This window comes from Xiphophorus hellerii, chromosome 7, assembly GCF_003331165.1.
Source record: "Xiphophorus hellerii strain 12219 chromosome 7, Xiphophorus_hellerii-4.1, whole genome shotgun sequence".
Classification (NCBI taxonomy): domain Eukaryota; kingdom Metazoa; phylum Chordata; class Actinopteri; order Cyprinodontiformes; family Poeciliidae; genus Xiphophorus; species Xiphophorus hellerii.
Window position 1 is genome coordinate 583,165 of NC_045678.1, and position 22,991 is coordinate 606,155.

At 41.8% G+C, this 22,991-nt stretch overlaps 1 protein-coding gene and 1 long non-coding RNA gene across 2 annotated transcripts in view; both read right to left on the reverse strand.

The window, feature by feature from the left end:
- Positions 1–22,868, reverse strand: part of pknox1.1 (pbx/knotted 1 homeobox 1.1) — a 29,734-nt gene extending 6,866 nt beyond the window's left edge. The window contains exons 1-10 of the mRNA XM_032567049.1: positions 22,752–22,868; positions 21,352–21,455; positions 18,422–18,549; positions 18,013–18,184; positions 17,261–17,461; positions 16,996–17,113; positions 15,880–15,977; positions 14,860–14,988; positions 14,702–14,778; positions 11,163–11,329 (exon numbers count right to left, since the gene is read on the reverse strand). Coding sequence (XP_032422940.1) covers positions 11,163–11,329; positions 14,702–14,778; positions 14,860–14,988; positions 15,880–15,977; positions 16,996–17,113; positions 17,261–17,461; positions 18,013–18,184; positions 18,422–18,549; positions 21,352–21,402 — 1,141 coding nt within the window. The 5' untranslated portion in view covers positions 21,403–21,455; positions 22,752–22,868. The remainder of the gene's footprint in view (positions 1–11,162; positions 11,330–14,701; positions 14,779–14,859; positions 14,989–15,879; positions 15,978–16,995; positions 17,114–17,260; positions 17,462–18,012; positions 18,185–18,421; positions 18,550–21,351; positions 21,456–22,751) is intronic.
- On the reverse strand, positions 19,240–21,345 carry LOC116722774 (uncharacterized). The gene is made up of 2 exons (XR_004339840.1): positions 20,633–21,345; positions 19,240–20,543 (listed from the first exon to the last, which is right to left on the reverse strand). It is a non-coding gene; the product is annotated as an uncharacterized LOC116722774 (long non-coding RNA).
- Positions 22,869–22,991: the final 123 nt, after the last annotated feature.

Here is a 22,991-nt window from a genome sequence, read left to right on the forward strand (position 1 = left end):
ACATCATGGGAAAGTCGAAAGAAGTCAGACAACATATCAGGAAGAGAATTGTTGGACATGCACAAGTCTGGTTCATCTTTGGGAGTAATTTCCAGAAGCCTGAAGGCACCTTGTTTATCTGTGCAAACAATTATACACAAGTAAGATGGGATGTCCAGTCATCATACTGCTCAGGAAGGAGACAGGCTCTGTCCCAGAGATGAACCTACTTTTGTCCCAAATGAGCAGATCGACCCCAGGACAAAAGCAAAAGACCAGAAGTCTGATCTATAAAATATGTGTATGCAAAAACAATGTGCGTTGCCATATTTTACACACAAGTAGGCACTAATAAAAAGGAACATGAACTGAAAGTTTGTGTAAATATACGCAAACTTTTTACCTGCAGTGAAAATGTGCAGGAACCACATAAACTTTTTCAGTGGACAATAAACTACAGAGCACCAGAACTCACCCAAATACGCTGAAATCCGATTCCATTCAGTGTTTAACCCACATCAAACCCAATGTTTTTTTTTATGATTTTAATCTTTTCTTGTTTAAATTTAAACAATTAAGCAGTAGATAACACTGTTGCCTTGCAGCAAGAAGGTCCTGGTTTCGATTCCCAGCCTAGGGTCTTTCTGCATAGAGTTTGCATGTTCTCCCTGTGCATGTGTGGATTCTCTCTGGGTACTCCGGCTTCCTCCCACAGTCCAAAAACAAGACGGTGAGGTTGATTGGTCAGTCTAAATTCTCTTTAGATGTCAGAGTATGTGCATTGTTGTTTGTCCTGTCTGTCTCTGTGTTGCCCTGTGATGGACTGGGGTCTGGACGCACAGTGCCTCACAAGTTCCTCCTGGTTCGCATCTGCGCTAGTTCATCAGTCTGTTGGATCTGTCTGATCCAAACCGATTAATTGAACTCTGCAAGCTTTTTACTCTGCATGCGGTCCGGCGGGCGTTTTTACAAGACTTTTTTTTGTGGTTTCACTTTCCCGAAACGGACAGATCCCAGATAGCACGCGATGTTAATTCAACGTTGAACTGTAGTCAGAATAATTGATTTTTGGTTGAGGTCGACAATTGACGGTGGATCAACCATCAAACAATCATGCAATTCTAGCCAAGTAACCAATGTTGAAAAGATGTCGTTGAATCAATGTTGTTTTGTGGTTGAAATCTAATGAATGAAATGCCAACGTCTCATCAGATGTTTTTCAACACTGGTCCTCAAGTCACACTGCCCTGCAAGTTTTAGGCCTCAGCACACATGATTTCAATTGATGGCTGATTAACAGAGTTTTGCTGAATTGAAAACATGCATGTTAGTTTGACTTAAGGATCGGGTAGTAAAAGTGTGATTACTCTTACTGAGGGTAAGGTGTAAATAATCACACATGTACATAAGTAGCTATAAAGAGGTGTGTGTAATTGTGGAAAAACGTCATCTTTGGCTCTGCTGGAGAACATCGCCAGTGGAAGGATTCGAAGGGAGTGTGTGTTCAGAGAACATATTGATCTGCAGGGACATATTGGTGATATGTGACTTATTAGCCTTCAGACTCAACTTGGCCCAGACTTAGAAGGAGCCGTTACCACTGTAGCTGCAGATGGCTGAAACTGACAGGTCCAGACAGTCATCCCTGAGTGGAGCCATGCCAGCTTTGTGAATGAGCCTTTATGAAAAGATAGCCTCTCCATTCTGTATATGTGCAACTTAAATACAAAAGTGAATAATAAATGTAGTGTCATGTTGGGCTGGTACAACACACGACTCCTCCATAGTATTTCCCCTAGGCACTAAACCTTTGGGTAAGAGGTCATTTTCTGAAGTACGCAGGTTGATCAGGTTGATTTCTTTAATTTTGGACCATCGACAGTTGGTCAGCACTTGTAATATGTGAAACCGATTTTTTCTAACATCACAAGACAAAGAGAGAGGGCTGTGATCAACAATAGTCAGCCTACTGTTGAAAACTGTACAACCTTTTTGCAATATTTCATACAGAAGCAAATCTCTAAAGGCCAAAATCAGTCAGATTTTTTAAATATCAGCCAGAAAACAGCAATCAGTGCACCTTACTTTCTTTTAATAAATCAGTCTGTGGAGCAATTGAGTTATGACCGTTAATATGAACAAAATGTGTTTAACAGCTCCTAAAGAAGTACTAAGCATGTTTTTAATATGTTTACATATTGACAGAACATTCATAAGGAAAAACACTATTTTCTATCTGGTTATTTTCTGCATAATTTATTATTTTTATTTTTTGTGAGGTGACCTTGTGTGCCCAGAGAGGCGACTTTTAAATAAAATACATTACTATTAAAACTATTCATACTGGAACAAGCAGGGACATGATTATTTGGACAAGTGGTGGCAGCCTTCCAGGTATTTATAGATAGATAGATAGCATTTATTGTCATTGAACAGAATTCAACGAAATTTCCATTGCAGCTCCCGTGCAAAAGGTCAATACTAATACTAATAAAAATACTAATTTAAATATGTATTAATGGGCAAGACATACAGGTATTGGCCATAAAATTAGAATATCATGAAAACATTGATATAAATCAGTAATTCCATTGAAAAAGTGAGTTGAAATACTCACCCTGACTATCTGAGCTTGGTAAGGAAATAAACCTGATAAATAGAGAGAAAGATATAGTTGATAAAAATTGAAAAAGGAAGACTGATTAAAAAAAGATAGATATGATGGATAGATAAATAAAGTACATAGAGAACGAATATAGAACATTGTCAAGTTTTTCTTCCTTAGGAATGCTCTGTTGAATATGTAGACATATTGAAGACATTCAAATACTTCTTTAATAACTACTAAATGTATTTTGTTTGTAGTAATGGTCTTTACATTGATTACAGTAATCAACTGTTCTGCAGACAGATCAAAAAGAAAGCAGTGGTGCACTGACTGCAATTTTCTGGCCGATCTCCAATCTTTAAAAAACCTGAAGTGCTGATTTTACTTTTTTGTGTGTGCAAAATATAGCGAAAAGGTCACTAAGTTGGGGTGACTGTTTAACCGTGCAAATGGAGAGTTGACCTGGAGGGTGGGACTGTCCATTATCCCTCTCTCATGGCAGAGCAATAGGAGACAGTGGCTGATTATCGTATAGGGTCCGCACATTGGCTCAAGCTGAGGGGCCCACGCCCTCCTATGTCCGGCCCTGCTAGCCTTCTCGGCCTTCTCAATGGGGGCAGTACCACCCCTCAGGAGGCGTTCAGAAGACGGCAGGGTTCCTTTGGGGGGGCATTTGCTCGAAGGTAAACTTTACACCTTATATACACAACAATACCTGTTGAGACTTTGAGCAACTTGCTAATACTGTAAGGTGCAGCATTAAATCATGCTTGGCTGCAACTGTATCGATGGTAGCTCTTCTTCTCTTCAGTGTTTCTGTCAGCTTCTTGGCCAGCTCCACGCTCCTGCTACTTTTAGCTTCACCGCACTATCAGTTCAGCGTTACACCGGCTAACAGCCTTCCTGTGATTCATTTTTCAGGTCAAAGGTGTCTGGTTTTCAGATATTTTATGTCCAATTGAGTTTTTATCAGGGGTGGAAACTAGCACCTGCGACTGGCCAAATGCGGATAAAAGTATGAAGTGGCATGTAAATTGGAGTAACGCACCAGTCACTGTGGCGAGTTGACAATTTGAACAGAAAAAAAAAAAAAAGCTGCATTCAGTTTGAACTTCTGTCCAGGGGAGGACTGACCGTCTGGAGTCCAGACTGATGCATTTACTGTCCATATCTGGTGGCCCTACGCTGTCATAATTTAATACAAAAATTATATTAAATCTAATTTTTATCGACCGCGACAGCCCATTGGTTGATTTTATTGACAGACATTGGGCAGATCCAATGAAATCCCTCAGTCCTCTTTGGCCCGCCCCCTCCCCTCTAAGGTTATAAATAGCGCTATTTCAGCTAACGGTTGCTCCTAACCAAAGTCCGAGAAAATGAGCGGATAAGAGACGGGGCGGGTCAGAAAAACTACGACAAAAGCTAAAAAGAGCATAAGCCCATTCAAAAAATGTGTCAAACTAACCGATATGTTAATTACTGCACTAACTTTGACCGCTGAAGGAGATTCAGTAGCGGACAAGGAGAGGGAATGAGCGATTCAGGGGCTTTATTATCGTCGGAGGATGATGATGAGAGAGACGTGACCAGGGACAGATTGAGGAAGAGTTCAGATTAGCTGCTGCTGCCCAGTAAGAAGGAGTGAAAATGTTCATAAAGAAAAAGTTTCATGCAGGCAGGAAGGCAGGTGAGTGTGAGGGGGAAGCTAACACTAAGCTCCAGGTAGTCAGAAAAACTCTGGAATAACACAGGAATGATGATGATAATGATGATGATGGCCCGTGAAATTAATAATGAACACATTCTGAGATATTTTAGTAATAATTGTTAATTTCAATAGAAAACCTAATAAGTAAGGGAAAACAAGTAAAACCGTTAGAAAACAGCTATTGCTACAATTTAAAAATATTTTTAAAATGACTAGACACATCTTTAATAAATACTATCAGGGAGAGTTGTTGCCAAAATGTGGAAATGTTCAACATACAATTGCAAGAATGTTAGGGTTGTGTAGGTAAAGTATGCTGTTAGTAATTACTTCAAATTAACTTATTGCACTACAGCCCTGTTAAGGTGTCCATGCTTTATGTTAAATTATTCTGTATATGTATGTACGTACATCTGTATGGTAAACTTATTGTCAGTAAGTTGGTTTTCATAGAGTTAAGAATAAATCATACATTTTCTATAATTTGCTTGTACTTGTGGGGTTTGTAATCGAAAGAAAAAAAATAAAACAGTGGCTGGTGAAATGTCTCAGTGGCTGGTAAAAAAATTTCTCTACCAGCCACTGTAGCTGGTGGAGAAAATTTTTAATTTCCACCCCTGGTTTTTATACATATGTTTTGGCAGTGATGTAGTTGTGTCAAAGCACCAACATAGACACAACTTTCAAATTAAAACAAGAAAAGTGTTTTAATGTTTGTCTGGATGCTGCATGCTTCCGTGGAAGGGCAAAGGAATATCGCCCTTATAAACGTGTAATTACTAAAATCATGAAACCCTCATTGTATTTCTCAAGAAAATGAACTGATTTAAATAAATAAATCCTTCCACGGGTGATACCACGATAGAGAGCGTTCATTTAGTAGAGTTAACACCACTTACTTCTCCTGTAAGCGGTCAGAACACCTGTATGCAATGGTACTACCAGTACTTTTAAATCTCACTTATCAGTTTACCGGGATTTTTTTCCATTGTGACAGGTTTACGTCAGTCTGCCTTTCCCCATCGATACGCTCCCCAACAGCAACTCGCTGTAGGGGGTTAACAAAAAAAAAACGCGCACGTTGCGCAAAGCTAAAAAACAGGAAAACTGGGACATAGAATGGAGCAACAAACTAGATGTGAATAAGGATATAAAAACAAAGAATCCAACACTTATTCACGCTGAACAGTGAAAAATCAAAAGCTTATATGAGAGCAGATGAAGTGAAACACATGATGAGGCAGCGCAGCAGGTGAATGGCATGATGATTGAAGATGGTGACCGTCAATAGAAAGGGGAAGCAAACTAATAACAGGAGAGAAATTAAAGAGGACATAACAAACCAAGAAAGAACAGTACTAATCAAAGGACGCTAAAAGAAAATGCACAAAGAACAAAATGCAAGAATTAACTAAGAAACTAAACTAAATACAGAGGAATAAACTGGTATGGCAAGACCTTTTGAGGAATAATTAATACAGGGGACTTTATGGCAAGAACAAACGGACACTATTTTCAGATAAAAGGTAAAATAATATTGTGGCAAAAAAAAACGCCTAGATATTGTTGGGACCATATCTAGTACTAAGAAGAAATATATTTTACAGACCAAAAATATATTTGGTCTGTAAGGAACAGTAAGGAACTTATCACTTATTTATGTTTTTAATTAGATTTTATTTTATATATTTATTTCTTCAATATTATTTTTTATGTCAGTGTTAATGTCATGATGTTGTTAAGTGACTAAATGGCACTTTCAATTTGACTCACTTGGATTTGACCAAGAACCAGCTTCATTCTTTGCAATTTCAGTACAGTAAAACTATTAATCTATAAGTCAATAGAAAGGTCTATTGAAAAATATCATCCATGGTTCTGCCCCATATTTCTATGGCATTAAAAGGACATTGGAACTTTTGTCTTTCCACTGAAAGCTATGGTTTGCACAGTAAATGCCACGTGGGTGAAATTGTATGCATATGTCCCATTCTCCTGAAGGCAGCACAGCGTTGCACCACCAGAAACTGACAGAAGCACTGAAGAGAATAAGAGTTCTGACTGATATAGTTGCAGTTTGTTTTAATGTTGCAGAGCACGGCCTTAATGGAAAGTTTCAAAGTTAAAACTGGTATTGCTATGTGACTTATCTGGCCATTTTGTGCAAGATTTAGTAATATCAGAAAATGGCACAGAACATCCTCTCCTTGGGCTGCCACCTTATCGTGGTGGAGGGTTTTGAGTGCCCCAATGATCCTAGGAGCTATGCTGTCTGGGGCTTTATGCCCCTGGTAGGGTCACCCAAGGCAGACAGGTCCTAGGTGAGGGACCAGACAAAGCGCAGCCCGGAGACCCCTTATGATGAGAAGCAACTTTGGACTTGGTGTTCCCTCGCCCGGACGCGGGTCACCGGGGCCCCATTCTGGAGCCAGGCCTGGAGGGGGAGCACGATGGTGAGCGCCTGGTGGCCGGGCTTTTTCCCATGGAGCCCGGTCGGGCTCAGCCCGAAGAGGAAACATGGGTCCCCCCTCCCATGGGCCCACCACCCGTGAGAGGGGCCAAAGGGGTCGGGTGCAGTGTGTGATGGGGGGCGGCAGAGGGAGGGGACCCTGGTGTTCCGATCCTCGGTTGCAGAAGCTGGCTCTTGGGACGTGGAATGTCCCAAGTGGGGTGGGGAAGGAGCCGGAGCTAGTGTGTGAGGTTGAGAGGTTCCGGCTAGAAATAGTCGGTCTCACCTCGACGCATGGCTCTGGTTCTGGAACCAGTCTCCTTGAGAGGGATTGGACATACTTCCACTCTGGAGTTGCCCACGGTGAGAGGCGTCGGGCAGGAGTGGGCATACTTGTTGCTCCCCATCTCGGCGCCTGTATGTTGGGGTTTACCCCGGTGAACAAGAGGGTAGTTTCCCTCCGCCTACGAGTGGGGGGACGGGTCCTGACTGTCGTTTGTGCTTACGGTCCGAACAACAGTTCAGATTACCCACCCTTTTAGGAGTCCTTAGAGGGGATACTGGAGAGTGCCCCTCCTGTGGACTTCCTTTTTCTGCTGGGGGACTTCAACGCTCACGTGGGCAATGACAGTGAGACCTGGAGGGGCGTAGTTAGGAGGAACACAACACCCGATCTGAACTCGAGCGGTGTTCTGTTGTTGGACTTCTGTGCTCATCACAGATTGTCCATAACAAACACCAAGTTCAAGCATAAGGGTGTCCATATGTGCACTTGGCACCAGGACACCCTAGGCCGCGGTTCAACTTTGTCATCATTTCATCGGATCTGCGGCCGTATGTCTTGGAAACTCGGGTGAAGAGAGGTGCGGAGCTGTCCACTGACCACTACCTGGTGGTGAGTTGGCTCCGGTGGTGGGGGAGGATGCCGGTCAGACCTGGCAAGCCCAAATGTGTTGTGAGGGTCTGCTGGGAACGTCTGGCGGAATCCCTTGTGAGACGGAGCTTTAACTCCCATCTCCGGCAGAACTTCGAACACGGTCCAGGGGAGGTGGGGGACATTCAGTCTGAGTGGACCATTTTCTGTGCCTCCATTGACGAGGCGGCTTATCGGAGCTGTGGCCGCAAGGTTGTCGGTGCCTGTCGTGGCGGCAACCCTCGAACCCGTTGGTCCTATCAGGCCTTTTTGGCCTGGGGGACTCTGGAAGCAGCTGATGGGTACCGGTGGGTGAAGCAGCCTGTGTGGTTGCTGAGGCAAAAACTCGGGCATGGGAGGAGTTTGGAGAGACCCTGGAGAAGGACTTCCGTATGGCTTCGAGGCGATTCTGGTCCACCATTCAGCATCTTGGGGGGGGGGAGCAGTACAACACCAACACTGTTTATAGTGGGGATGGTGTGCTGCTGACCTCAACTCGGGACGTTGTGGGCCGGTGGGCAGAATACTTCGAAGACCTCCTCAATCCCACCAACATGCCTTCCATTGAGGAAGCTGAGCCTGGGAACTCTAGGTTGGGCTCTCCAATCTCTGGGGACGAGGTCGCCGAGGTGGTTAAAACGCTCCTCGGTGGCAGGGACCCGGGAGTGGATGAGATCCGCCCGGAGTTCCTTAAGGCTCTGGATGTTGTAGGGTTATGTTGGCTGACGCGACTCTGCAATATCGCATGGACATCGGGGGCAGTCACCCCAGTCTGCCCTGGATTGGCAGACTGGGGTGGTGGTCCCCCTGCTCAAAAAGGGGGGCCGGAGGGTGTGCTCCAATTATAAGGGAGTCACACTCTTAAACCTCCCTGGCAAGATCTATTCAGGGGTCCTGGAGAGGAGGGTCAGTCGGATAGTCGAACCTCAAATTCAGGAAGAGCAGTGTGGTTTTCGTCCTGGTTGTAAAACACTGGACCAGCTCTACACCCTGAGCAGGATCCTGGAGGGTGCGTGGGTGTTCGCCGAACTGGTCTACATGTGTTTTGTGGACTTGGAGAAGGCATTCGACCGTGTCCCTCGGGCAGCCCCGAGGGGAGTCCTCCGGGAGTATGGGGCACGGGACCCTTTGATACGGGCTGTCAGGTCCCTGTATGACCAGTGTCAGTCTGGTCCACATTTCCGGCAGTAAGTCGGGCTCGTTTCCGGTGAGAGTTGGACTCCGCCAGGGCTGCCCTTTGTCACCGATTCTGTTCATTACTTCTATGGACAGAATTTCTAGGCGCAGCCAAGGTGATGAGGGGATCCGTTTTGGTGGCCTTAGGAGTGCATCTCTGCTTTTTGCGGATGATGTGGTCCTATTGGGTTCATCAGGTCATGATCTGCAGCTCTCGCTGGAGCGGTTCGCAGTCGAGTGTGAAGCGGCCGGGATGGGGATCAATGCCTCCAAGTCCGAGGACATGGTCTTGAGCCGGAAAAGGGTAGAGTGCCTTCTCCGGGTCGGGGGGTCCTGCCCCAAATGGAAGAGTACAAGTATCTCGGGATCTTGTTCACGAATGGGGCAAGAAGGGAGTGGGAAATCGACAGGCGGATTGGCGCAGCGTCCGCCGTCAAGCGGGAGCTGTACTGGTCCGTCGTGGTGAAGAGAGAGCTGAGCCAAAAAGCGAAGCTCTCGATTTATCGGTCAATCTACGTTCCCACCCTCATCTATGGTCATGAGCTTTGGGTGATGACCAAAAGAACGAGATCGCGGATACAAGCAGCCGAAATGGGTTTTCTCCGTAGGGTGTCTGGGCTCTCCCTTTTAGAGATAGGGTGAGAAGCTCAGTCATCTGGGATGGACTCAGAGTAGAGCCGCTGCTCCTTCACATCAAGAGGAGCCAGTTGAGGTGGCTCGGGCATCTGGTCAGGATGCCTCCTGGACGCCTCCCTGGTGAGGTGTTCCGGGCACGTCCCACCGGGAGGAGGCCCCAGGGATGACCCAGGACACGCTTTAGGGACTATGTCTCTCGGCTGGCCTGGGAACGCCTTGGGATTCCCCCAGAGGAGCTGGAACAAGTGGCTATGGAGAGGGAAGTCTGGGCCTCCCTTCTGAAGCAGCTACCCCCGCGACCCGACCCCAGATAAGCGGAAGAAAATGGATGGATGGATGGCACAGAACAAGACTTTTTTTTCCCACTCTGATTGGCTGCTGATAGGCCTACCAATTTTAAGTTGAATGTCCTTTCATTGCATTTTTCTTAGACACCTTTAAAAATGATTTCTTTTCACATGGCTTTTTTGTTCTTTGGAAACTAATAATTCAGTAATGTGTTTCTCTTTTAAGGATTTTTGACGATAAATACAGAAACGACAATACAACTCAAGACAGCAACAATAATGACAGTAATATTAATCATAAAATAATATTCAGTGCAAGTAGCCTACATTTTCTTTGATGGGGGCGATAAGGGGCCTGAATGGTGGATAGGGGGTGCTGGCCCGAAAAAGGTTGAGAAACACTGTTCTATACGTTCTAAACGGAGCACTTTGCTGTCAGATTGCAGGTTTACTAGAGGCTCCTAGAGTTTAGTGGAGGAAAACAACCCCATCTACTTCTAAGATTACACTTAAAACTTTCCTTTTTGATAAAGATTACAGTTTGGTTGGTTTATGTTATCCTTGCCATATATATATATATACATTAGGTGTACACTATTATCATTTTTAGGCATATTTTCTTGCTACAAGCTGTACAGATGCCACTGCTTAATGGATTTAAAAATAGCAGGGGATGTGTGTCTCTGTAATGATTGAAGTTGTGACCTAAAGACATCAGCTCTCAGTATCAAGGTGTGCATAAAGGCCTGAAGAAGGAAGGAGTGTGCGTCTTTCAAAAAGACAATGATTTTTACGCATGACAATGCTCCATCACATGCATCATCTGCATGGCTAGCAAGTAAAGGCGAAAAACATTTGATATCGCCCACAACACTCGGATATAATTTTGATGAGGGAATGACATAAAATGAGATGAACCCCCCTTCATGTTTTAACTTTAGGATCTCCTTCAGTTTTATCTCTTCATAGGAATTGTATGCCTTGGGGGCATCCTATGATGCCACCATCAACTTGTTCTCCTTCCATAGATGATAGACTTGACTCTGTCTTTTAGTGTTTCTCCATCCTATTTGCTGAAATTTTGCTGTGCCTCTAAGCCTATAGGAATGAAAGAGGCACAGCAAAATTTCAGCAACTTGGCTCAGAGCTTATCTGCTCAGCTAATAGCTATGTTACCCTCCAAGATGAAGCTACTTGGAGGGTAGCTTCCTCATGGGCACTACTAGCCATGATTTGTATTTTGTAAGTAAAATGCTACAGTTAAAATAATATTGTCTTTTACCTGTAGCTAATGTAAAGCAACCTTTTTCCTGAAATTTGAAATGTGCAATTTATACTATATGTAAAGAGTCACGGACTCTTTATATATAATAATTGATTTGTCCTAATAGGTTGCTACTTACCATCAGGCATGGTAACCTGCTGATGAGTTCCTCCCCCAGCAGCAATAGAGTCAGGCCAGAAACGCTGCAGTGGCCGATTTTGTGGAGTTTTCTTCTTGGTTTTGGTGGTCTCAGAAGAGCTTGCATCCAACATCGGCTGCAAGATCCGTCTCCGTGCATTTATGAACCTAGAAACACCAGATGTTCTCGGGTCTTTTTCAAGTTGTATTTTGTATCCACTTTTACATAGTTTAGGTAGATAGGTAGCAAAAGTACATATCTGCCATAAAGTACCTATTTGGCATAGATTATTTTTTGGGGTAAACAAACAAATGGGTGTAGCATGTATTAGAACAGAACATTTCCCCAAATTCAAAAGGCCAAAGAGCAGTACAGGAATTATAACAATTGATGTACAGTAGTTCAATTGTACAAACTAAGTAGCACTTGCAGCTGTTTAAACAGTTGGTGTGTAAAGTCATGGTGGGCTGCTTTTTTTTTCTTCACTAAAACACTAGTGCTGACCATTTCTGTCAACTAAGTCAGATGAATGTCTTTGGAAAACTTTGAATCTCGACAAGACAGGCTCACAGTTCAACAACTGAGGTTTGCTCAAGGCAGCAGAGGACAAAACCTCAGATAGGCAGGAATATTTAATCTCTCTTGTCACTGTTCTTAATTATGTAGCTTTTATTAAAAAAAAAAATAGATGTTTTTTACTGATTTGTTAAAACTGCCACTATGTCATGACAGTGTGGTATGAGACAGATAATCTGTGAAAAAAAATCATGCTCCTCTGCCTTCTCTCAGTACTCACTACAGAAATACATAGTCAGAAACAACCAATCAGAGTCAAAAGCAGGGGCTTAGTGATGTGAATTATTCTTGTGTGTGGCAGGTCACATCCTTCCCCTTTCTCTGCTACAGCACAGTTGGCAACATAACAACCACCCAGAGACAGTGCATGTGGTCGCGGGTGATTTTAACCATGCTGATCTGAAAGTTGTTCTCGCTAAATTCCATCAACACAACAAATGTGCCACTGGAGGAGCTAAGGCGCTGGACAAAGCCTTCTTCAACATCAAGCACGGATACAGGACCAGTCAGATCCCCCATTTGGGCTCCTCTGTTCACATATCACTGCTTCTTATTCTGGCATACAAACCAATGAAGACAGCACCCCCCCAAAATAAAGACTGTGAAATCTTGGCCCAACGGTGTCACTCAGCAAATGCAGCAACCACGGACTGGGACATTTTCTGGCACCAGGAACTGGAGGTGTTCCCTTCAGCAGTACTCATCCAGCACTGTGTTAACACTATCACAGTGGACAGGTACATCAGGGTGTTTCCCAACCTGAAGCACTTAATGAAGAAAAAGGATAAGAAACTGCTGAGTGAGAGAAATGGAGTTTTCAGATCGAGACACAGGGACTTGTACAGCTGCTCCTGAGCCTCTCTGAAAAGAGGCATCTGAGAGGCCTAGGGGAACTACAAGCAGAGGCTTGAGGAGGAATTCAGCAGCAACAACCGCCAGTACGTGTGGTAAGAGGTCCAGCACATCACTAATTTCAGATCCAGCAACACCAAACAAATCTCTGGGGACGCTTCACTGGCAGAGGAGCTAAATTATTTCTTGATCCGTTTTAAGGCTGAAACACCAGCAGAGCCACTACTGCAGCCGACATGCCTCCACAGACAGACCATCACTGAACAGGAAGTATGGAGAACCTTGAGGGCAGGGAACCCCCGGAAAGCTGTTTGAACACCTCCAAGTCGAAGGAACTGATTGTCGACTTTAGAAGGTGTAAACCAGGCGTTCAGCCCATCATTATAAAGGAAGAGGGTGGAGATGGTGCCAAATTTTAAGATCCAGGGAACCTACATCAGTTAAGATGTGACTTGGAACGCTAAATCCACTTCAGTCCTGAAGTAGGCACAGCAGAGACTGTACTTCCTGAGAATGCTCAGGGAGAACAATCTGAGAACTGAGCTCTTGGTGTCCTTCTATCGCACCGCTGTGGAGTCGGTGTTGAGCCATGGCATGGTGGTTCCCCAGCTGCCACAGTGCAGCTGATTGGTTGGCAGCTGATTGGTTGGCAGAGAGGAAGCAGCTCCAGAGGGTCATAAACACCGCCCAGACACTGATTGGTTAACATTTTCAGTCTCTAGAGGAAACCTACAGTTCCTGCTGCCTCCAGAGAACCCGCAGCACCATCAAGGACCCCCAACACTCCAGAGTTTAAAGAGGCCACCACCTCTTCAAACGTCTGAATAGAATAGAATAGAATAGAATAGAATTACTTTATTCATCCCAGCAGGGAAATTACTTCGTAATTACAGCATAGAGACAAGACACACAACAACCACCACTGAGTAGCAATTGTAGACAAAATAAAAAATAAAAATAAAATATAACATGCTGACCTGGGGAGGTGCTTCAAGGCAATAAAGACAAGGACAAAAATACTAAAAACAGTTTCTCTCTGAGAGTTGTTGTTGCACTGAACACAGCTAATCCATCTAAAACCTAATCTTTATTAATTAATTAATTAGTTTATTTATCTATTTATTTACTTATTCTTAACATCGCGGTTGTTTTGTGTTTCTTCGAGAGTTGCTGTTTTTTTTATTTTGTTGTGCTTTATCCATGCACAATGACATTAAAAGGAATTCTGATTCTGATTCTAAGTTGTTTCTTTGCCATCATCACATTTAGCAGCACGTACACAAACTAATTGACAGCCCTAAGACACTTTCTCTTGGCTCTGATTGGTTGTTTTTGATTGGGAGAGATGCCTTGGGGTGACGGTAGCCACAGTGGTAGGAGTTCATCACACAATCAGTGGGCTGCCAGTTCGATCCCTGCTTTGTCTGTCTCTGTGATTGTATCTTTGGACAAGACACTTCACCTGCCTTGTGATCAGAAGTGGTGCCACTGCGTAGCAGCTTTGCTACTGCTACAGCTACAGTAAGCTTACTGCGCAGCTTACTGCGCAGTAAGCGCAGTAAGCGCTTACTGCGCAGCTTTGCTACGCAGTAAGACAGTCCCAGGGCAACTATGGCTACAATCCAGTAGCTCACAGTGTGTGAATGACCGAGTGTAGAGTGAAGTGCTTTGAGGTCCTCTGGACTTGATAAAACACTAATAAGTACGGGCCATTTCTCATTTCTGCAGATCGCACAGTAGCTCAGGAAGGGGATCCATTTTTTTCACAGATTATCTGTCTCGACATGGTGACAGTTTTAACAAATATGTAAAAAACTTTTTTTTCAGTTACATACTGCAGCTTTAATGATCTAGTAATGCAAAGGAATTTTACAGGATCTTAATACCTTGTCATATTTCGTAACACAATAAAAATCATATCTTTTTTCCTTTCTTCCAAATCCTGCTGTACTTTATTTTTAAAATAAAATACTACATTGTTTCCTGCTGTGATTTTCTGGAACTTGTTTTTTTCATAGGACTTGTTATAAACAAGAAATGTTGATCTCATTGATATTCTGACAAAATAAAAATTTATTCTGTGAAAATAAATAACTAAAAGAAAAACTAACCAGTTATTGACTTGCAGAAGTGTCAGGTTTGTTTGACCGGCAATCTGTTTCTTCTCATCTTCAGTTGGATAAGGATGCTATATGAGAGAAGAATAGAAAATTCACAAATAAAGGTTAAGGTATGGCCCATTCATATGGTGTCATTAATATCTACTTACCCCAATATGCTGGAAGAGCCAAGAGCGCATGACATTGGTGGCGTGTTTGGGTAGAACGCCCCGTTTATTTTTTGTTGAGTTGTCCTCGTGATTAAAGAGGTTCAAGTCCTGGTGAAACTGTAGCTGAAGCTAAGAACACATGGTCAGTTATTTTCTGCAACCTCTGTGTTCAACTTTTGAACAAAAAGTAAAACAAATACCAACTATGAATGCCATCATGACATTTTTTTTAAACTTTAGTTTTTAGAACTAGTTTTTAAGGATGAACTGACAACGCAGCTGTCAAGTCACTATTCAACAAATAAATCTTGCAATCTCATGTAAGAACACAGATGATCTACACAGCACACAAGTTTTATAAATTCAGTTTTAAAATCATATTTAAAGCATGCCTTCCCTGGAAATGTCTTTCCAAATTACTCTTTAGTTATTTGACAACTTCTCGAACAAACATTCAGGTAAACCTTCCGCATTGGCAATGAATGCAAATGATTCGGTCCAAGAATTGTAGAATCTCTCCTCGGCTATTTTTCTCTTTTCCTCTTTGCTCTCCATGGCCCAACACACACCCGTCAGTTTGTTTACAACACCCACCTGCCTCGCGCCCCGCCCAGCTGGAAGAAACGTGCGTTGCAGGCTAAGACGCAAATCTTCGTTGACAGAAATGTTGAAATTTAATATTTATTCTACACATTTTTATAGCATTGGAAAATGTTAAGAATGTTTGTCACGTTTGTCCTCCTACAGCAACCATATTAAAACAAAAAATATATTTCCCACCCCCATCTTTTTCCATTTTCAAACATTTTTGAAAAAACTCCAGGGAGCCACTAGGGCAGCGCTAAAGATACAAACATACTGCTGGACACCTTACATCTGCCTCTAAGGCCTATAAAGAGTATTAATACAGAACTAGGTTTTCTTTTAGTTTTCAGGCAATGCCACAGTGTAGCCCACCACCAGAAGACGTGACTTAGAAATGCAGAGCTAGTTCACAGTGATAAAACAGAGAAACAGTACCTGATTGTTTTGGACACGTATTGTCCCAGGAGACAGGGCCTGAGTCACCACCTGGCCCTGAGGAGTGACGACTGTTACTGGCTGGTAAACTGTACTTCCTGAAAGAAGCATACACACATATCCACTCAGAGAGTCACATGTTTTGCTGCTGACAAGTCAGTGAATACAGCTGTGCTTCACTTGGTTGATAAAATTGACTCAGCACTGAGTAATAATGAATATGCACTAGGTATTTCCTGGATTTATCTGCTTTTATAAATTTATAGGGTTCCTGCAGGTTTCACCAACTCAGATTTAAGATTTTTTAAGACCATTCTGAATAAAAGTTAAGACCTGCTTAACGACAGAAATTTACAAATATTTTGCGATTACCTAAAAATCTTGTCACATCCTTACATTAGTTGAAGAAATGAATTACAGTTCGTTTGAATCTTTTTCCCTATTTGTCATCATGATTTCTCTTTTCACCTGTGATTTCATTCCCTACTCCTTTTATTTTTCTTGTCTTTCTCAGTTGTTTTTCCCTCCATGGTAACAACTTTGTCGAAATAAAATTCTTCATTATATAAGACTTCAGAGTTGGGTAGCACCAAATGCTGCTCTTCAATTATTTATATAGCACATTTACAACAATCTCAGCTGACCAAAGTGCTTCAGAACAATCATGACTTCACAGGTAGATATGATAAAATAGGAAATAATATTAAGTTGGGCAAAAATCATTCCCCCTTTTTTAATTGATGTTGAAGCCCAGTGAGAAAAGATGTGTTTTCAGTCTGGACTTAAACTGACCGACTGTCTGAGAAAGCTTAAAAGACAGAAGAAAACTGTTCGCCAAAGAAGATTCGGTCCTCTCTGGTCTTTACTTGGCTTTAGGCTGGTCTGTTGACCTCAAGGCTCTGGGTGGAGTGTAGTGCTGCAAGAGCTCACTGAAGTAAGATCAGTGCTACATCAGTGCTGGTAGTAGTAGCTGCAGTTATGCTTTTCTGGGAAGCTTTAGAGAAAGTAAAATGTGCCTCACCTGCACATTTCACTTCTGGAGCTGTTGTGAATAACTGTTTTATTCCACAAGCAAAGAACAAACTAACTAGTTAACTAAGCTAGAAAATGTCTTACCTGTAACTACTTGGGTGGGGTTGACAGCTGTAACAGTAACATTCCCTTGTTGCAGGGCTGAAGCTGGCACCACAATTTGACCCTGGGGGCTGAGGGTGCCTGAGATGGAGCTTGGAGTCTGGAAATTAAAGCATTCACACACAAAATATTTCCCACTCAGATGGCTGGTTTTAAAACATATGCTATGCTAAGCTTTACACAAGGAAGTGGTGGAGCCGTAGTGGTTGCAACCCTAAATTGGTGCTTGGGCACCTACACTGCACACCTGAGTCTTGGTAGGTGAGAAGTTCTGTGCCTGGCCTTGCAATGGGGAGTACGGGCTTCCTGGATCTCCACTCAGAAGAGTCTCGCTATTCATCTTAGTCTTGAGGCAGGCGATGTAGCGACTGCAAAAGTCCTTACACAGGTCACTCACCTTCTCCAGCTCCAGCAAATGGATCCGTAGCACTTGAATAGCTTTCACCATCTTAACATTGAAAATATAAAAACAAAGAAGGGGTAATCAATCAAACCTTCAACCAGACTTTATTCATCGGGCACTGTTCATACAATCGCTTTTAACAAAGATAACAGCATAAGAGAAAATTAGAATAACTATACACAACACTTGCTGGGTGTTGTGTAAAGGCGGGAGACCTAAAAGGCTGAGACACAAGCCACTCTGCTAAAAAGAAAGTTAGCAGTCACATCACACGTTTGCAAATGACACAAAGATAACTATCGGTACTACAGTAAAACCAGTGACACATCCTCCTTGTGTCAAAAAATTAGAAACAGACTCAGAGTTTATTCAAACAACACTCAGGTTAACGGCTACTTCACACACACTCCCACACACACATATATATATACAGAAGACAGATAAAAATGGAATAAAGTGTGTTCTTTGTTACTGTGAGCTCTTACTCAGTTTACAAGCCTCTTGTGAAATTTTACTGACAACATGAAAAGGCAGCTGAGCTCTGTGTTTTATTTCTCTGCAAAACTATCAAAAAAATATTAAACTATGAAACTCACCAAGTTATCAAGTTCAGGGTCTTCACTGAAGAAGGGCTTCCCCTCTTTTTCCTGACAGCGTACAAAGTTCTCAATGTCCACATCAAAGCTAGCTGATGTGATGCATTCAGAGCTTAGTGTGGACTGCTCACACTTCTCAAAAAGCAGGGCCAACAAGGGAAACAGGGGATGTCTGTGGAATATTGACCAACAGTTACAATGCTAAACTGCACTTTGTTTTTTTAGCACTCGTTATTGGGTTTCATGTATGAAAAAATATCAAAATATCATAATATCAAAATTATAGTATTTCATAAATGGTGCAGTGATATTTACTCTGAAAATAACAAGGACAGGTAGTAATAAATTCTATGGATGATGCCTGAGAGACAATATTTTCACAAAATACATAAAAACAAGGTTTTATTACCGATATATAGATGCTTTGTCAGCATCCATGGGTGTCTGTGGTTCAGTGGGTATCGGGTTGGACACTTCAAGCAATGTCCCTTCAAATTTAGACTCAGAGTCACAGTCTACCTTTACCACACTTTGAATCTGTAATAATTAAGCAAAATGAGAGCAAATCAAATGAACAGAAAACCTGAGACAGGCACAGAATACAGACTGAAATCATGTGTAAGTCAAAAGTAGCTGGAGGATGAAGCGCAATACTAAGATGCTACATCAGGGTCCTGTTATTGTATTTGCTGGCCCAAGGCATAAACTGATACAGGGCATCTCCACTAAGGTATACTGTCCCTGTTTTAAGTCAAATAAATCGAAAATCGTAACATGAACTTTTGGGATAGTTATGTGCAAAAATTTTCATGCACTTGAAACTTTTCACCTGTTTTCCCCAGACAGTCTCACTCTTCAGTGTACTTAATGGGATTTTATGTGAGATTCACCATTCAGCAGAACTACCTCAAACACAAAACCAGCTCTTTCACTAAAATTGTTGAGACTAAAAGAGAATTTTTTAAACAAGATTTAAGAAATTGATGTTTACAGATGCTCTACATCCAATCTGAGGTGATCTTATTCATCTTCTACAAAAATAACTAAAATTAAATAAAAATACTTAAAAAAACTGTCAAGACTTGTAACTGTAGCTAAGAGTGGTTCTACAAAGTCAGTGGGCTGCTCTTTGCTCTTGTTATATATTTAGTGTTAATGCCTACAGCATTCCCACTATTGAACTAGTTTGAAGAGCAACACTATTTTCTGGTTGCTCTGTAAATTTCACCGCACTTCTTCTCCTGCATACTTTGTGCTATTTTCACCATTCAACTTTTGTACTATTCAGTTTGATCTCCTAATGCCGGCTATATCTCTTGGTATTCATAACCTTCATACTTTTTATAATATTCAGCTTTTTATAAATTTTTCACCCCATGGGGGAAACCGCCCCATCCTGTGGCAGAATTGAGAATTACAATATAAAATGTCCATTGTGTTTCACAGTGGATGTTTTAGATCCTGCCTATTAATGGCAATCAATCATCCAGTTCCAGAGCTGTCACGGAGCACACAAAGCAGTGGCCATTTTGAAGTAAGGCAGTTAAACAGCTTTTATGCTGTTTAACACCTGGGAATAATTTGAGCTTTTGACATTGCTTTTTTTGCACTGCATGTGGCATATTTCTTTGTAGTCACTATGCTAAACGATGCCTCCAAACAAATGAAAGGTAAGGAACCATAAAAGGCATGGATTTCATTCACCCACCGTTTTTATCAAAAGGAATAGGGGAACATTTCTGTCCTTTCAAATTTTAGGTTTTACATCAGTTTTTTTCAGGGGTTTTTTTTTTACATTGCATGGAATATATCACTGTAACCCAGCATGTTAGTGGTATCCTAAATGCTATCATTAGGATCTAGTTAATTTTGGCTAGATGCTAGTGACCTAGCCAAATTAAGTTTTAACTTTTTAGCTAATTTTGTCTTTTACTTGGGTTTTTCACACGGAATTGACTATTTCTTACCTTTCTGCAAGTCTTCAGTAGTTGGCTTCAAACACTTTTGCCATTTTCACCAAAAGCATTCAAGCATTGAGCATTCACACTTGCATTTTCATAGGAAATGAACACTTTCTAGTTAACATTTGTGTTTGTTAAATAGTTTGAAAACATTTTATATAGCATTTTCTCTCTACAATTATGCACATTTTAATGGCAATCACAAAAAATCTAAAGTTTGTTAGAAAAATAGCAAAGAGTTTGAATAATTTTGCAAGGCACTCATCTTTGTGGAATTGCTGTAAATCAGCCACATTGGACAGTTTTCGAACAAGAATGGTCCTTTTAAAGGTCATGCCACAGCATCTCAGGATTAAGGTCAGGACTTTGACTGGGCCTCTACAAAGTCTTCAATTTGTTTTTCTTTGGCCATTCAGAGGTGGACTTGCTGGTGTGTTTTGGATCATTGCTGCAGAGCCCAAGTTTGTTTCATTATAAGGTCATAAAACAATGGGCGGATGTTCTTCTTCACAATTTTATGGTAGACAGCAGAGTTCATGGTTCCAGTTATCACAGCAAATCTTCCAGGTCCTGAAGCAGCAAAACAGCACCAGATCATCACTCTATCACCACTGCATTTTCTGTTGACATAAAGTTATTTTTCTGAAATGCAGTGTTACTTTTATGCTAGCTGTCATGGCAGGCACACACATTCCAAAGAGTTAAACTTTGGCTCATCTTTCCATCCTTAGGAATCAGATGTGTTCCTTTTTTTTGTCACTAGTAGTCTTTATTTGACCGTAATCTAACAGGAAAACAGCATAGAGAATGGGGAAAGACATGAGGCAAAAGAACCAAGAACAGAACTTGAACACAAGATAGCCATGTTGAGGTTAGGGTAGCGCTCTTCGGCCCAACATGTGTTCTTGAAAAATTGAAAAGAGCCTCAATGTTCCTCTTATTCAGCAAAGGTTTTCATCTTAAAACTCTGCCATGCATGCCATTTTTGCCCAGTCTCTTTCTTATGGTGGAGGCATGACCTCTGACCTTAACTGAGGCAAATGAAGACTGCAGCTTTTTGGATGTTGCTGTGGGGTTCTTTTGAGGGGGCAAACACTTTTTCCCACTTCTGAATTAAATTAATGTTTATTGTGTCACCAAGAGCTGACAACATAAATGTTTACAAAAGAGGGGAAAAAATATAAACTGTACTTTGTTTGAATTTCTTACACAACTGCGCTCCTGGTTACGTTGGTGTCCACACATATCCAAATGCTGTGGAGCTACCTTATAAAATTAAAGTTTAGAACATTGCAAGTTGGTTTCAATGTTAACAGAGGTTTTGTCAGCAACAGTTTTTACATACATGTATTAAAACTCAGGTCCCTCTTGCACCCACCTGCTGTTCCCCCTTTGGGTATTTGTCTATAGAAACCGCCTGGGCTGCCATCACGTTCACTGCCAGCACTGGGGCATTATAGAAACCAGGGACAGATGGCCAACCTACACAATACACAAGTTCAGTTAAACCACTGCCACATTCAAGACAAAATTCTAGAAATTCAACCAAAAAGACTGGTTAAATATATGGAAAAAGACTAAAACTTAGTAATAAAATATATTTTCCATATACAAAAACCTTTAACACTGCTGCGATAAAGTATTAACTGTATCGACAGCTAAAAGTTAAATAAAATCTCCTGATTCCAATAACTAAACGGAACGTGGAAGGGTCGTTATAAGGAAAAAAGAAAGTGAGACAGCGTCGAGGCACAGCATTCATCACTTTATTTCTGTACACCTTTAATAATTCAGCTAATAACATAGTTATGTAGTTAGCGTTGGCGTGCAACCGTGTTAACACACCCACCATGAATTAGCCTTTACCCGATGTTAGCGACAGACATTTTATACACAATATATGTAATTATTAGGGACAATTTTAACGCACTACTTTCAAACATGGATGCACATATTTAAAACTATAAGCTGCAAAGTTTGAATTAACTCGCTTTCTTAGCTGTGCCGTTACGATAGCACCACGTTAGCATTAGCTTGTGATACAAGTCTGATGCAAAACATTCGGATCCAGCTAATGCTAAATATAGTGAGCTAGTTGCTAGTGTTGAACGGCAATATCCAACAATCGTCGACAGCATCATATTAACACATTGAAGTAGATCTAATTATTAAATAAGTGTAGAAATGTATCAAAAAATAAAACTGACGTTACTAAGCGGCTACGGAAAATAAGACCGCTGCAGATTGATATGAAGTAAGTCGTAAGACCAAGGGATATGAAACATTTCATTTTAGCTTTGGTCGAAAAAACAATAAGTGCTTGTTTGTTTTCTACTCAAAATAGATTAGAACAAGGAAAACGTTAGCAGCACATGACGGTAGCTTGCTTTGAGCTCAAATCCTTCCCATCAGTCAATCAATCATGCAGGGACAGCTGCCTTCTCCTTGTCTTTTCTCCCCTCCCCTCTGCGCCAACACTACCGGGCCTAATCTACAACTCTGGCCCTTCACTTCAGCACAATCCTCCTCTGCCCCTAAAACGCCGAGATTTTTCTTGACCCCCTCCCTTATATACATATTTATATAAAAATATAGAAATAGAGACATATAGATAGATAGATGTTATCACAGAAGCTTTATCGCTTCGACTTCAATTCAAAAAACAGTCTGGCTGTTTTGCCCAGGTTCACGCTCTTTGCCCCGGGGCATTTTAGCGTGCGGCCTAGATTGTTTGATTGATAGGGAACGGAAAAAGAGGGATTTTGAGTGACAGCTTACCTGAGTGCCAATCTTCGTCACACTGACAAGCGGTTGCAGCAATCGGGACCCGCAGTTGTCGTGTTGCGTCATCACGCAAGGGTACGTTGTTGCGCTATGCTCATGTATATGTATGAGGCGGGCGGAGAAATGACGTCCTGACGCTAGCAGTCCTTGGTAGATCTTTTTAGTTATATTTTTTTGCTTATTTGAATAAGGGTTTCTCTGGTTTCAACATTTACATTTCACTTAACATACATA